This window comes from Lepus europaeus, chromosome 10 (assembly GCF_033115175.1).
Source record: "Lepus europaeus isolate LE1 chromosome 10, mLepTim1.pri, whole genome shotgun sequence".
In the NCBI taxonomy this organism is placed as follows: domain Eukaryota; kingdom Metazoa; phylum Chordata; class Mammalia; order Lagomorpha; family Leporidae; genus Lepus; species Lepus europaeus.
Window position 1 is genome coordinate 108,343 of NC_084836.1, and position 12,890 is coordinate 121,232.

Consider the following 12,890-nt stretch of genomic DNA (forward strand, 5'->3'; position numbering starts at 1 on the left):
GGAACACTGTCAACTAATAAATGATATAAAACTTTAAGTTACATTTGTGGATATTCCAGAGCAATATGAAATTCCTAGAAATCTGGCACAGTGCTAGCAGCCATAATTTTGGTTATGATGTTAAAATTCTGCATGTCACAAAAAATAACCAAGTTTCCTTGTCAGCGGGATAATTATTAGAATGAGCCCTCATCAGAACTTCACCATCGCCATCTTTGGTCCTGCAATCAACTACGGTGTGAACTTTTCTCTTCTCCAAGGAGCCACACAGGCTCCTGAGGAACCCCAGAGCCCTGATGAAGAGGCTGCAGCTGCAGTGGGGACTGTTCCCACGGCTTGGCTGTGACAGCCTCAGACGAGGGTCATTTGTCTGTTGTTTGTGTGAAAGAGTGACAGAGAGAGAGGAGGAACAGAGGTGGGGAGAGACCATCCACCTGCTGGTCCATCCTCCAAATGGCTGCAACAGCCATGGCTGCAGATGGAGGGAGCAGAGAGCGAGCCAGGAGAGCCAACCAGGTCACTCCCACCGAAGGGCGGCCCTCACCCACTGCCACCAGGCACCTCAGCAGGAAGCTGGACCAGGAGCGGAGCAGCCACTCTCACGGGCGCTACGACAGAGGACGCCACCATTGACAGCGGCAGCTCCACCTGCTGTGCCACAACACACACCGTAACTTCTCACTTGAAATTCTGCTTGTTCTTTATTTTAATGTTTTAGTTTCCAGACTTAAGAATCTTTTTTTTTTTTTTTCGTTTTCTCTTATGCTATCTATAGCTTGTAGCAATTTGGTAAAATATACTTTTCTGAATAAAAATTGAAATGTTGGCTTTTTCTCTCTGCCTAATCTTGTAGAATTTGGAAAGCTACTTGTGGATATTTTTATTTTATGACAATATAGTTATTTGCATAAGTTCAATAAGAATCTGTTCTCTTCCCTGATCTGATGGTTACACATTGTATACATGTATTGAAACGTCAGCAGAACCCATAAATATACACAATTACTGTGTATCAACTGAAAGTGAAAATACACTTAAAAAAAGAATCTAGGGCAGGCACTTGGCCTGTCAGTTAAGACGTGGACTGGGATGTCCACACCCCACATCGCAGCGCCGAGCTTCAGGCCCCTCCTCCACTCCTGACTGCGACTCATGGGCTACACCACAATGCCGGCCCCAAAATAAATCTTAAAAATCTGGGGCTGATGCTGTGGCACAGTGAGTTAAGCTTCAGTCTGAAGCACCAGCATCCCATATGGACACGGGTTCAAGTCCAGCTGCTCCACTTCCAATCGAGCTTTCTGCTAATGCGCCTGGGAAAACAGAAGATGGCCAAGTCCTTGGGCCCCTGCACCCACGTGGGAGACCCAGAAGATGCTCCTGGCCCCTGGCTTTGGACTGGTCCACTCCTGGCTGCTGCAGCCATTTGGGGAGTGAACCAGCGGAAGGAAGACTGATCCACCTCTCTCTCTGTCTCTCCCTCCCTCTCTCTAATTCTGACTCTCAAAATGTAAATCAATCTTAACAAAAAAAAAAAAAAAAAAAAAAAAGGTTCCAGCAAAACCAACTTAGAAAGAGCCTCTGTGGCTGATCAGTCCCAGGCAGATCTGATGAGACTTCACCAGGCAATCGAAATGATGGATTATCTTTGGTAGACACTGGGACAGCCCTGGAGAGAAAAGTCATGCTTCAGAAGGAAGCGGTAGTACACCTGTTACTACTCTGCAGCCTTGCACACCATTTCCAAGTCCACCGTAGACTGGACTGCAGCGTGAATTCCAGCTTCCGGTTTCTCCCCCGTGTCCGGCCTGGAACCACTCTGAACCCACACTGGAGACGCATGGACTGATGGTCAGCGCACAGCCTCCACGCCTGGCGTGTGCCACAACTGGCCCACAGCACAGCTGCAGACCAGAAAAACACACTTCCCGCTCAGGTCCAGACACCTGGACGCACTGCCCTCCGGACTCGGGGCTCAGCTGTGTGTCTGCCTCTGATGCCCAACTTCCCGACAGCGCAGGAGCACCGCTCTGTTCTGCACTCTCTCAAGGATCTTGAATGTGTGTTCACAGCCATCAGCGACGAGCCAGATGGTCTCGCTGTGATTAGAGCAACAAAAATGAGATGAACAACAAGAGGAATCTTTCTTCCACAAGCCGGATGCCGGGACTCAGGAGTTCCACAAGAAAATCCAGCCACGGTGGTGCCGCTGACGCCCGCGTCTGGTTGATCTCATAAAGAAGGGCAGACCCAAAGCGGGGAATTGCTAGAAAAAGAATTCCTTTTGGGAGGTCATTAGACTGGACTGGCTCTGGCACTTTAAATTCCTATAGGAACAAACCAGAGCCCAACGTAGACAGCACAGCACCAATCAGAAGCCACCACCTAACTTCCAGCCAATCACAACTGTTTCCCTTGTCTTCAGAGCCCCTCTCTCGCACCTCCCAGCAGAGGGTGCCTGGGAGCCCTTTGGGGCCTTGCATTATCCAGCTCATGAATGGGTGAATGATCAGACAAGTTTTACACTTACGGGGGCAAGTGTTTGGCCGACGGATTAGGACACTACTGGGGACACTCACATCCCAGAGTGCCAGGATTTGGGTCTCAGCCTCACTCCTGACTCCAGTGCCTGGCCAGTGCAGGCCCCAGGAGGCGGCAGCGATGGCTCACGCAGCAGGCTTCCTGCCACCCTGGTTGCATTCTGGGCTCCTGGCTTTGGCCTGGCCCAGTCTGACCCACTGTGGGCATCTAGGGAGTGAACCAGCACATGGGAGCACTTTCTCTCTCTCTCTCTGCCCTTCAAATGAATTTTAAACAAAATTTAAATAGGATTAAGTTATTCTTTTATCATAACTTTAGATTTGGCAATGAATTCTTAGATGTCAAAAGCATAAGCAACAAAATGAATGCACTTGGGCCGCTGCTTACAATGCTGGCCTCCCATATCAGAGCGACGGCTTCAGTTCCAGCTCCTCCCCTTCCAATCCAGCGTCCTGCTAATGTGCCTGGGAAGGCAAAAGATGGCCCAGGTGCTTAAATCCAGCACCTACATGGGAGACTAGGATGGAGCTCCTGGCTCCTGTGGCAGTCACTTGGGGAGTGAACTAGCAGATGGAAGATAGATCTCTCTCTCTCTCTCTCTCTGCCCCCCCCCCAAATCGCTCTGCCTTTCAAAAAAAATTATTTTTAAAAAATTAAAAACTTTTGTACATCAAAGAACAGAAAGCAAAAAGTTACCTGAGCAAATACGCGAGTATTTACAATCATTAATGATTTGTTTAGCATGCAGAGCATATAAAGAATCCTCACAACATACAACAAACAGTGTAAGCGACTCAATTTTAAATTGGGGGCCAACACTGTGGCATAGAAGGTTAAGCCTCCACCTGTGGCACCAGCATCCCATATGGGTGCCAGTCCCAGTTGTTATACTTCCGATCCAGCTCCCTGCTGATGGCCTGGGAAGGCAGTAGAGGATGGCCTGGGTGTTTGGGCCCCTGCACCCACATGGGAGACACAGGAAGCTCCTGGCTCCTGGCTTTGGATCAGCCCAGCTCTGGCCATTGCAGCCATTTGGGGAGTGAACCAGTGAATGGAAGACCTCTCTCTCTGCCTCTGCCTCTCGGTAACTCTGCCTCTCAAATAAATAAATATTTAAAAAATATATATGGGCAAAGAGGGGGCTGCCACCTATAATGCCAGTATCCCATATAGGCACCAGTTCAAGGCTCGGCTACTCCACTTCTGATCCAGCTCCTTGCTAATGCACCTGGGGAAAGCAGCGGGAGAGACGCAGTTCCAGGCTTCTGGCTCCACCTGGCCCAGACCCAGCCATTACAGCCATTTGGGGGAGTGAACCAGTGGATGGAAGATCTCGAGATTCTCTCTCTCTCTCTCTCTCTCTCTCTCTCTCTCCCCCTTTCAAATAAATAAATATATCTTTTTTTAAAAAATGGTGAAGAGGGTACAGATCATCGGGCCTGGCAATTTAAGACCCTGGTTAAGATACCCATGTTCCGTACCAGGACGCCTGGGCTCAAGTCCTGGCTCTGCTCTTGACTCCAGCTTCCTGCCAATGCAGATCCAACTTCAGTCTCGCATGGTCCAGGCCCTGGCCACTGCAGGCAGGTGGGGAGTGGCCCAGGATATGAGGGCTCACTCTGTCTCTCTCTCCCGCCTCTCCCTTTCTGTCTATCTCCCCCCTGCCTCTCAAACAAAGAAAATGATTACACAGAAAATACGGGTGAGAGGTGCGGTGCGACCACTGCTGGAGATGCCCACATCCTCTTTTTTTCTTTCAGGTTTATTTATTTATTTGAAAGAGTTAGAGAGAGAGAGAAGGAGAGGCGGAGAGAGAGAGGTTTTCCATCCACTGGTTCACTCCCCAGATGGCTGCAACGGACGGAGGTATGCCGATCCAAAGCCAGGAGCCAGGAGCTTCTTCCTGGTCTCCCACATGGGGCAGGGGCCCAAGGACTTGGGCCATCTTCCACTGCTTTCCCAGGCCACAGCAGAGAGCTGGATCAGAAGTGGAGCAGCCAGGACAAGAACTGGCACCCGTATGGGATGCTGGCACTGCAGACGGCAGCTTTACCCGCTACGCCACAGCACCAGCTCCGCCTCCATCCTATATTAAGGGTTTGTTCGAGTCTCAGCACCTCCACTTCTGATCCAGTTTCCTGCTAACACCTCCTGGGATACAGTAGATGAGGGCCCAAGGGCTTGGGCTCCTGTCACCCAAGTGGGAGACCCCGATGGAGTTCCAGGTACCTGGCTGGGCTTTAGCCTGGCCCGACCCTAGATGTGGCCATTTGAGGAAGGAACCGGAGGATGGAAGATCTCTTCCCCTTGATGCCTCTCCAGTAGATTAGACTTCTCCAGTAAATTAAAATAAACATATGTACACTTTTCAAAGTACATGGGCAAAGGACTGGCATTTCTCCAAAGAAGACATATAAATAAAAGCAAGCACATGGAACGTGCTCAATATCATTAGGCATCAGAAAAGTACAACCCCACCGTAAGGAGCCCACTGTGGCACAGCAGCACAGTCACATCAGAGTGCCCGTCTGGGTCTCAGCTGCTCTGCTTCCAAGCCAGCTTCCTGCTAGTGCCCCTGGGGAGCCAGCAGAAGATGGGCTACACGCTTGGGCCCCTGCACCCACATGGGAGACCTGGACAGAGTTCCTGGCTCCTGGTTTCAGCCTGGCCCAAACCCGGCTATTGAAGCCATCTGGGGAATGAACCAGCAGAGGGATGCTATATATATCTCCAAGAAAATCTTTTTTTAAAAATACAGTAAAATGCCCCTTCACACCTCCCAGGATGGCTGTAATTAATAAACAGGAAACAAGTATTGGGAAGAATGTAAACAAAATGAAACCTCATACATAGCTGGTCAGAGCGCAAGTTCCTCACAAAGTCACACAGAACTCTCACGTTACCCTGCAGTGCCACTCCCCGGCACCTACCCCAGAGCTGCAAACAAGTGCACACACACACACAGGTCGACACAGGAGGGGAGACGGCACACACCACACAACGCTGTTAACAAAACTGTCAGCAGCAGGTAAATCCACGGGGCCAGAAAGCCGGCAGCTAACAGGGTGTGGGGAGGGGCTAAGAGAACAACACTCCTCACGTCGGCTGCACAACACAGTGAATGTAAGAAGTGTCACTGAATTATTTACTAGCACGATTAATTTCTCGTTCTACATGACTCACCTCGACTAGAAAACTAAACAGGCTGTAGGCTCGGCCTGGCTGCAGGCCGAAGCCCCGCTGTGGACTCCTCCTGTGGGCAGTGGGGCCCAAGGACCTGCCCTGGAGCCCATCAGAATGCAGAGCCCCAGGCCCCACCCAGACCCGGTGCAGAGTCGGAATCTGCACTGACCAGGCCTCTGGGTGGCATTTCCAGAACATCTGTCAAACCCACTACAGGGCAGTGAGTCCAGCAGAACGTGGGTGTGCGCCCAAGACAGAATGTGGACCCACCAGGCTGCCCAAGGCCACAGAGGCAAGTCCCAGCCCTGTCCCCAAAGAGAAGCACAAGTCCCAACCAATAGACCCCGCCAGGCAGGCAGGTTCCCTGAAGCAGGAGGGAGCCCCTGTCCAGCTCCACTGGCGGTGCAGGTCCCATCCAGGGGCCTGAGGCCCGGGCTATGACTCAGCCAGATCTGGGAATGACCGTGTGCAGCAGAAGTGAGGGGACACAGACCTGACTCGCCCAGGCCCAAAGACAACTCTGCCTCTGACTCCTGGGGCCTCGGCAGCCTCATTCACTGGGGGGTCATGGAGATGAGGGGTTCATAGCAGATCCCAGGAGTGTACCGCCCTAATCTGGCTGTGCCGCCTGAGCATGTGGGGCCAGCAGAGCTCACAGCCCCTGCCCAGGCACCAAGCAAGCACACCGGAGCTCGGATGGGCAGGAAGCCGGGTGACAATCCAGGAGCCCCGGTATTTCTGCACACAGCACAGGTCTTCCTGCCTCTCAGCCTCATCACCAGCCGGCTCGGCCTGTAATCAGCTGCACCCAGGCTACCTTGGGATCGAACGCCACAGGAGACGAGGCGAGATGGGGCCACAGTCATGAAGGACTTCAGTTCACTAGGGGAAACTGAGGCACCACAGCCCACGGACAGGAGAGATCACATCCACATCCAGGGTCCGGCCAGGCCAGCGGCCAGCTCCAGACGCTTACGGCATCTCCCAGACGACCTCTGTGCCCTAATGCAAACCCCAAACTTCCCCGCTGCTCTCTCGCCCGAGCTCTGACCCGCCCTGTGCCAATCCACCTGCTCAGCCAGTCTGTTGGCACGAGGGCGTCACGGGGGGAGGGGCTCACAGCCAGGCCAAGGCAGCGGCTGTTCAGGGGAGCTCTCCAGAGTCCTTAGACACAAACCTGACCTTAATCTCAACTCCAGTCCCAAAATTCAGCTCCAGTCCTCACCACAATCTCGTGTTGAGACGAAGCGAGATTCTAACCCCAAAGCCAACCCCAGCCCACTGCTGCCTGCAGTCACTTCAAATCTTAAAATCTCCAAAGCCTAACATGGGGACAATGCCAAGTAACCCTCATGCCCAACGGGAAGCCACATTCCAGGAGAGTCTGCACCAAGGTGACAGGAGGGACTGAGAGCACTCCTGGAGCCCAGCTGGTGGGAGGGGGCAGTGTCTGCTGCAGCCTGCGCCCCACACAGGATGGCCCGGCCTGGCAACACGGACACCACACCCCTCAGAGGCCCAGGAGGGGCTGAGGTACCTCCCTTCCACCTGCCCAGTCACATGGGCCAGGCCACTAGGAGCTCAAGGCCCCTTGTCCTCAGGACACTGCCACCGTATTCCCAGCCTCATTCGGTCCCAGTCACCGTTCTTTACGAGCAGGTTGGGGAGCAAGGGGCCCTACAGCCTCTCTGCATCCCCAGCCGGAGCAGAACCCACTGCCCCCACGCGCCATGCTGGTCATTCCTAGCACTGAGTGGGAAACACAGGCCCTGACCCCAACTTCAGCCCCACTCAGCCTCAGCTGACCCCTAAGCCCAGTGCTACCCAAAACCTTCGTCCACTCCACATAGGTCTTCCCTGCATACAACCTCCACCCCTGCAGGGGCCACTAACTGACCCCGGTGACACACGGGAGAGCTGAAGGAAGAGATTAGCCACATGGGCACGTGGCTGCCGGACCCTGGGACCCACGCAAACCCACACTCAGAGGGGTGCCCGTGGGCAACACTCACCAACGTCAGAGTCTTTGTGCGTCTTGATGACCTCCGCAAGCTCAAAGTTCCCCGCGATGATGGCCACCTGAGGGGTCAGCGGGCAGGGGGTGCTGAGCCACGCCAGGGCACCCCTTTCCTCAACGCGTTTTCCTGTCTACGACCAGGACGAGCCCCAGTCTTCTGGGTCCGGGGGCTTCCCAGACATCAGACTACTGATAGACACTGGTCACCACTCCTGCCCTACCCCCGCCCCCTATCCCTGAGTCTGGCTGTGTGGCTACTTCTCGACCTGCTCCAGACCCTTGGGGCTCTCACCTCCCCAGCCGCACAGCCACGGCAGCCACAGGCCCTGAGTGGCTACTTCTCGGCCTGCTCCAGACCCTTGGGGCTCTCACCTCCCCAGCCGCACAGCCACGGCAGCCACAGGCCTGGGGAGGCCTCTGCTCCTACCCACACAGAGTCCTTGGTGCTCCCTTGCTACACAAGTGTTCCCGGCTCCCCCACAAGTTCCAGGCCACCTGGGCATCCAGTACCAACACCACCTGCACTAGGCCTCTGTGGGGTCAGGCCCACACCTGTTCTCCAGTCTTCTCACCTCCCCACCCCCATCCAGGCCCCTTTAACAGGGCTCTCTCCCTGGAAGGGTGAAGAGGAACCTCCCCACGTGCTAGGCACTGCACCGGCAACCACCCCGACCTCCTCCCCAGGCAAGCCTGGGCATGGGAAGAACCAAGGTCCAGAAAAGCGGAGCCACACAGTGCCACGCCCGCCCATGCCCCGGGCACCTGGAAGGCTGTCTGGCTGTTGTAATTGCGGACGTCCTTGTCAGCGCCCCGGAAAAGGAGGACACGAGCACAGCTCTCCTGTTGGGGACAGTGGAGGTCACAGCTGGGGGCTGCAGAGATGGGGTCAGCAGGAGGCAGCACTCATGCTCATGGGACACACACGTGGGTGTGTGTGGCACAGGACTCACACGTGCACACTCACACCTGTGTGCTCAGAATACTCGAGTGGCAGGTAGGTGCATACAGGCAGCTCCCACCTGGCTGTTTTGAACTCAGGTGTGCATGGGGTGTGTGTGCACACCCAGGCCCACGAGGCCATGCTACAACCACAACCCACGGCACGCACAGAGGAGCAGCACCCAGGCTGGGATGTACACCGGTACACAGGCACACACACACCTCAGGCCAGCGTGCCCACATCCTAGATGCACACAGTGGGCACAGATATGGCAGGTGCAACCTGCAAGGTCGTACCTGGTTGTAGAGGGCACAGATGTGCAAGGCTGTGTTCCCTGAGGCATTCTGGGCTCCCATGTTGGCGCCATAGAACAGCAGGTGCTCCAGATGCTGTACGTGCCCAAAGCGGCAGGCCTGGGGAAGGGGTGGTACTGCAGGTCCCCAGACAGACCAGGAACACCCTACCCCACAACCGCACATGAAGCCCAGGACCCCCTCCACTGTCACACAGAAAGCAGGACACCTACCCCGACAGAGCCTGGGACTCGCACCCCATGCCTACCTGGTGGATCTCCTGCCAGCCATTCTCATCAGTGGTCCCCAGCTGAGCGTGGTCATGGAGAAGCAGCTCACAGCAGAGAGCATCCCCGCCCCCCAGGGCACTGTGGTACAGGGGAGTCAGGCCACGGCTGTCCTTGTAGTCAGGCGAAGCCCCCAGGTCCAGCAGGGTCTGCGGGCAACACGCCTCAGCATCTGTGTCAAGTCCACCCCCCCCAAGGCCACATGCACCCCAGAGCAGGGCCCTGCCCCACTGACCGTCAACGCCCCTGCATTCCGCTGGCGCGTGGCACAGTGCACGGCGGTCAGCCCGTCGCGGGTGCGGAAGTCGAGGTGGGCACCGCCATTTCGCAGCACCTTCAGCAAGTCCGTGGAGTTGTCCAGCTGGGCTGCCAGGCTCAGGGGGCACTCTGGGTCCAGAGAGCAGGTCGAGATCAGGGTCCCCATCACCAGAAGGCTACCACCCTCCCAGCTCAGCTCCTCACCTCCTGAGTCAGGGTCATGGAAATTGGGGTCCAGCCCCTTGTCCAGCAGGCGGGCCACCTTGTCTGTACTGTGCAGCTGGACATAGTCCATGAACTTCTTCAGATTCGCCTAGAACACCAGGGTCCCAGTCAGCCGCACCACGGCCAGTCACCTGGTCATCACCCACCTTCCTCCAGCAAGCCTACAGTAAGGTGTACACTGCCCCACCCCGTCAGTCTGACCCGTCGGCCAGCCTGTGCCACCCTCAGCCCAGGCACCACTGGAAGCCAATTCCCCACACCTCTCAGCCTGACTCCAGCTGGCCCCTCACCACAGGCACGGAGCTCCAGCTGTGTGCCCAGGAGGCTTCCCCCCAACTTCAGTCAGGCTCTGTGCCCCCTGCCCTAGCGCTTCAACCTGCCTCACCTAGAAAGCCCCGACCCTGTTCACTCCCACGGCACCTGCTCTTTCTTGGGTCCATCGTCCTTGCCAGCTCTCCCCAGAGCAGATGGACACCCTCAGGAGCCCCTCCCCACCTGAGATACCTGCTCCCCGAAACATGCCTCAGACTGTGCGTAGGTCCACCCAGCATGGGCTCACTTGACCCAGCTGCTGCGCAAGACAAGGTGTCCCTGCCAAAGGCCCCAGGCCTTCTGGAAACACTTGGAGAGGAGGCCACAGGGACCACTGCCGTGGGAGGCGACACCCCACCACCACCAAGGCAGTCAGGGCTGTGGTAAGGAGCTTTGAAGAGCAAGCACCACCACGCCCAGCTGGTCCCTGAGGAGACATCTGGTAGGGGGTTCTCAGGATGACCAGGGCCAGCTTCTGCAACGGCTTCTCCCCAGCCACAGAGCCACGGCCCCTGACCGCACCTGCCCAGGGGAGCAGCAAAGTCTGACACACAAGGCTCCAGGGTCAGATGGGGTCATAGGGCACAGGGGTCCTCTCTCCAAGGCTCTGGACCTCGTCAAAGAAGTATCCATCAGGCAAATGGCCACTGGCCCTCACGGCCTAGTGGGGTCTCAGAGACCCTGTGTGTCCACAAGGAGGGGCTGCAGCATGCACCCTGAACCCCCAACACTCAGAGGAGACACTAGGGGCCCCCAAAGAACACCAAGCAGAAAAGGCCCCTTGCAGGTGTGCCCGGGGTCAAACAGCAGTCGTGAGAGAAGGACTTCACTCCTCAGGTAGTCTCCTCACCTGTGAAATGGGGAACCAGTCCCTCTCTCCCCCAGAAAGAGAAGTAATGAGAACCCAATCAGGAGCGCTCCGCCAGGGTGCCCGCCTGCTGGGCTCCCTCTCCCTAACTGCCGCATAGCCGGTGTCCACCCGCCTTCCTCCTGCCACTCACCCAGGGGCTCGCCGCAGCTGTCAGCCACGGTCTCGTGAGACACCCCCCACTACCCCCCCACGGGGCCTGACAGGAGAGGAGACAGGCTGAGCCAGTGCTTAGGGCTGCGGTCAGCCCCACGTGGAGGTGGAGGCAGTGGCCACTCTGCAGCCCCCCCCACCCCCCGCGACGTCTCTTTACCTTCGTGTGAAGCTTTGCAAACTGCTTATCGTCAATGAGGTTCTGGGCATAAACTCGCCGCTTGTACCGAAACTGCTCGGGAGAGACACGGCGGAGGGAAGGCCATCAGCCAACAGAGACACCGCTCACCCAGCCTCGCCGCAGACCACATGGTCCCAGACACGCTGACCACACGGTAGACAGGACAGTCACAGAGGCTGCACCCACCACGCTCAGCTGCAGTGCGCAGGTCGTGGGAGCCGCCAGAGGGGCCAAACGTGCCCACAGGTACGGTCACCCAGGCCACACACACCTCAGCCACTCACTGCTGCCCCCCTCCCAGAAGCATGGTGCACACTGCTCACTGCTCAGTGCACGTGCCAGCACCACCCACTGCACGCTGCTCACTGCACCACGGCTCTCCGCACGCTGTCCACTGCACGCATCGCCCAGGCACACCGCACATGGCGCTCCCGCCCCGCCACAACCCTAACCCTCCCGTGCGCCTCGCTCACCGCCTGGCCCTTCCCGCTCCCGCCACGGAGCTCGGGTGTCGCACCCCGCGCGCTGCCCCGGCCCCGAGTCCGCGGCTCACCTCCAGGTAGGGCAGGGGCGTGTCCAGGTTGGGCGGGTAATCCCGCAGGAGCCGCTCTTCGTCCAGGAACTTGCCCGCGCGGCCGCGGGAGGGCGGCTGGAAGAGCCCGTAGTTGAGCGCGTCCTGGAGGCTGTGGTTGAGCGCGCACAGCACGCGCTGCTTGGCAGCCCACACGGGCGCGGCCGGGTCCAGGCGCAGGCACTTCTGCGGCGCAACGGACTCGTGAGCGCTGCCCGGCCCCGCACGGCCCCGCACGGCCCCGCGCCCCAGGGCCCCCGCGGGAGCGCCGGGCTCCGGAGCCCGCGCCTCCGCGCTCCGCGCTTCGCGGCCCCGCCCCGGGGGCTGGGCTTCCCCGGGCCCCGCCCCGGCGCTGGGGAGGGTCCCGGCGGAGGCGGCGGGGGAGGGGTGAGTAGCCGCGGGCCGGGGGTCCGGCGCGCCTAGCGGGGGGCCGGGGGCGCCCGGCTGGGTGCTGGGGCGCTGCGGGCTGCGCGGGTGCTCACCGTCTGCTGCAGGTCCGGGATGCCGATGCGCACGACCACGGCGCTGGCCCCGGGGCCGTCCATGCCCGCGCCGGGGCCGGGGCCCGGGCCGGGGCCAGGGCCGGCAGCGGCCGGGAGCGGAGCGCACGGGGACTCCGCGCGGCGCCCCGGCCCCCCCTGGCCCCCCGCCGGAGCCCCGCCGACCGCACTGCGCGGGAGGGGGCCGGGGGGGGCCGGGGCCGGGGCCGGCGCGGGGGACAGCGGCTCCGGGGGCTCCGCGGGAGCGGCGGCGGCGGCGGCGGCGGCGGCGCGGCTCAGCTGCATCGGCCCCGGCTCGGCGCGGCGCCTGCCTTCCCCGGGGGCGGGGGCGGCGGGGGGAGGGGGCCTGAGCCGGGAGGGAAGCGGGGGCGGGGAGGGGGCTGCACCGGAGGCGGGGGCCGGAGGACTCGGGGCCGGGCGGGCGGGGGGGTGCACTGCGGGGTCCCGGGGGGGACGTGGGCGGAGGGCGAGGCCCGGGGCGGGGGCCGCGGGGGGCTGTTCGGGGGGTGGGGGGAGTGGCTGAGCGGCGAGGGCCACGCCGCCTTCCGCTGCGGGCGGCCA

The 12,890-nt window shown here is 58.8% G+C and overlaps 1 protein-coding gene across 1 annotated transcript in view; it reads right to left on the bottom strand.

The window, feature by feature from the left end:
- Window positions 1-12,614, bottom strand: part of SHANK3 (SH3 and multiple ankyrin repeat domains 3) — a 56,187-nt gene extending 43,573 nt beyond the window's left edge. Inside the window, exons 1-9 of the mRNA XM_062202598.1 lie at window positions 12,312-12,614; window positions 11,812-12,015; window positions 11,238-11,309; window positions 9,724-9,832; window positions 9,497-9,648; window positions 9,243-9,410; window positions 8,978-9,094; window positions 8,504-8,581; window positions 7,737-7,803 (exon numbers count right to left, since the gene is read on the bottom strand). Of these exons, the coding sequence (XP_062058582.1) occupies window positions 7,737-7,803; window positions 8,504-8,581; window positions 8,978-9,094; window positions 9,243-9,410; window positions 9,497-9,648; window positions 9,724-9,832; window positions 11,238-11,309; window positions 11,812-12,015; window positions 12,312-12,614 (1,270 nt within the window). The remainder of the gene's footprint in view (window positions 1-7,736; window positions 7,804-8,503; window positions 8,582-8,977; window positions 9,095-9,242; window positions 9,411-9,496; window positions 9,649-9,723; window positions 9,833-11,237; window positions 11,310-11,811; window positions 12,016-12,311) is intronic.
- Window positions 12,615-12,890: the final 276 nt, after the last annotated feature.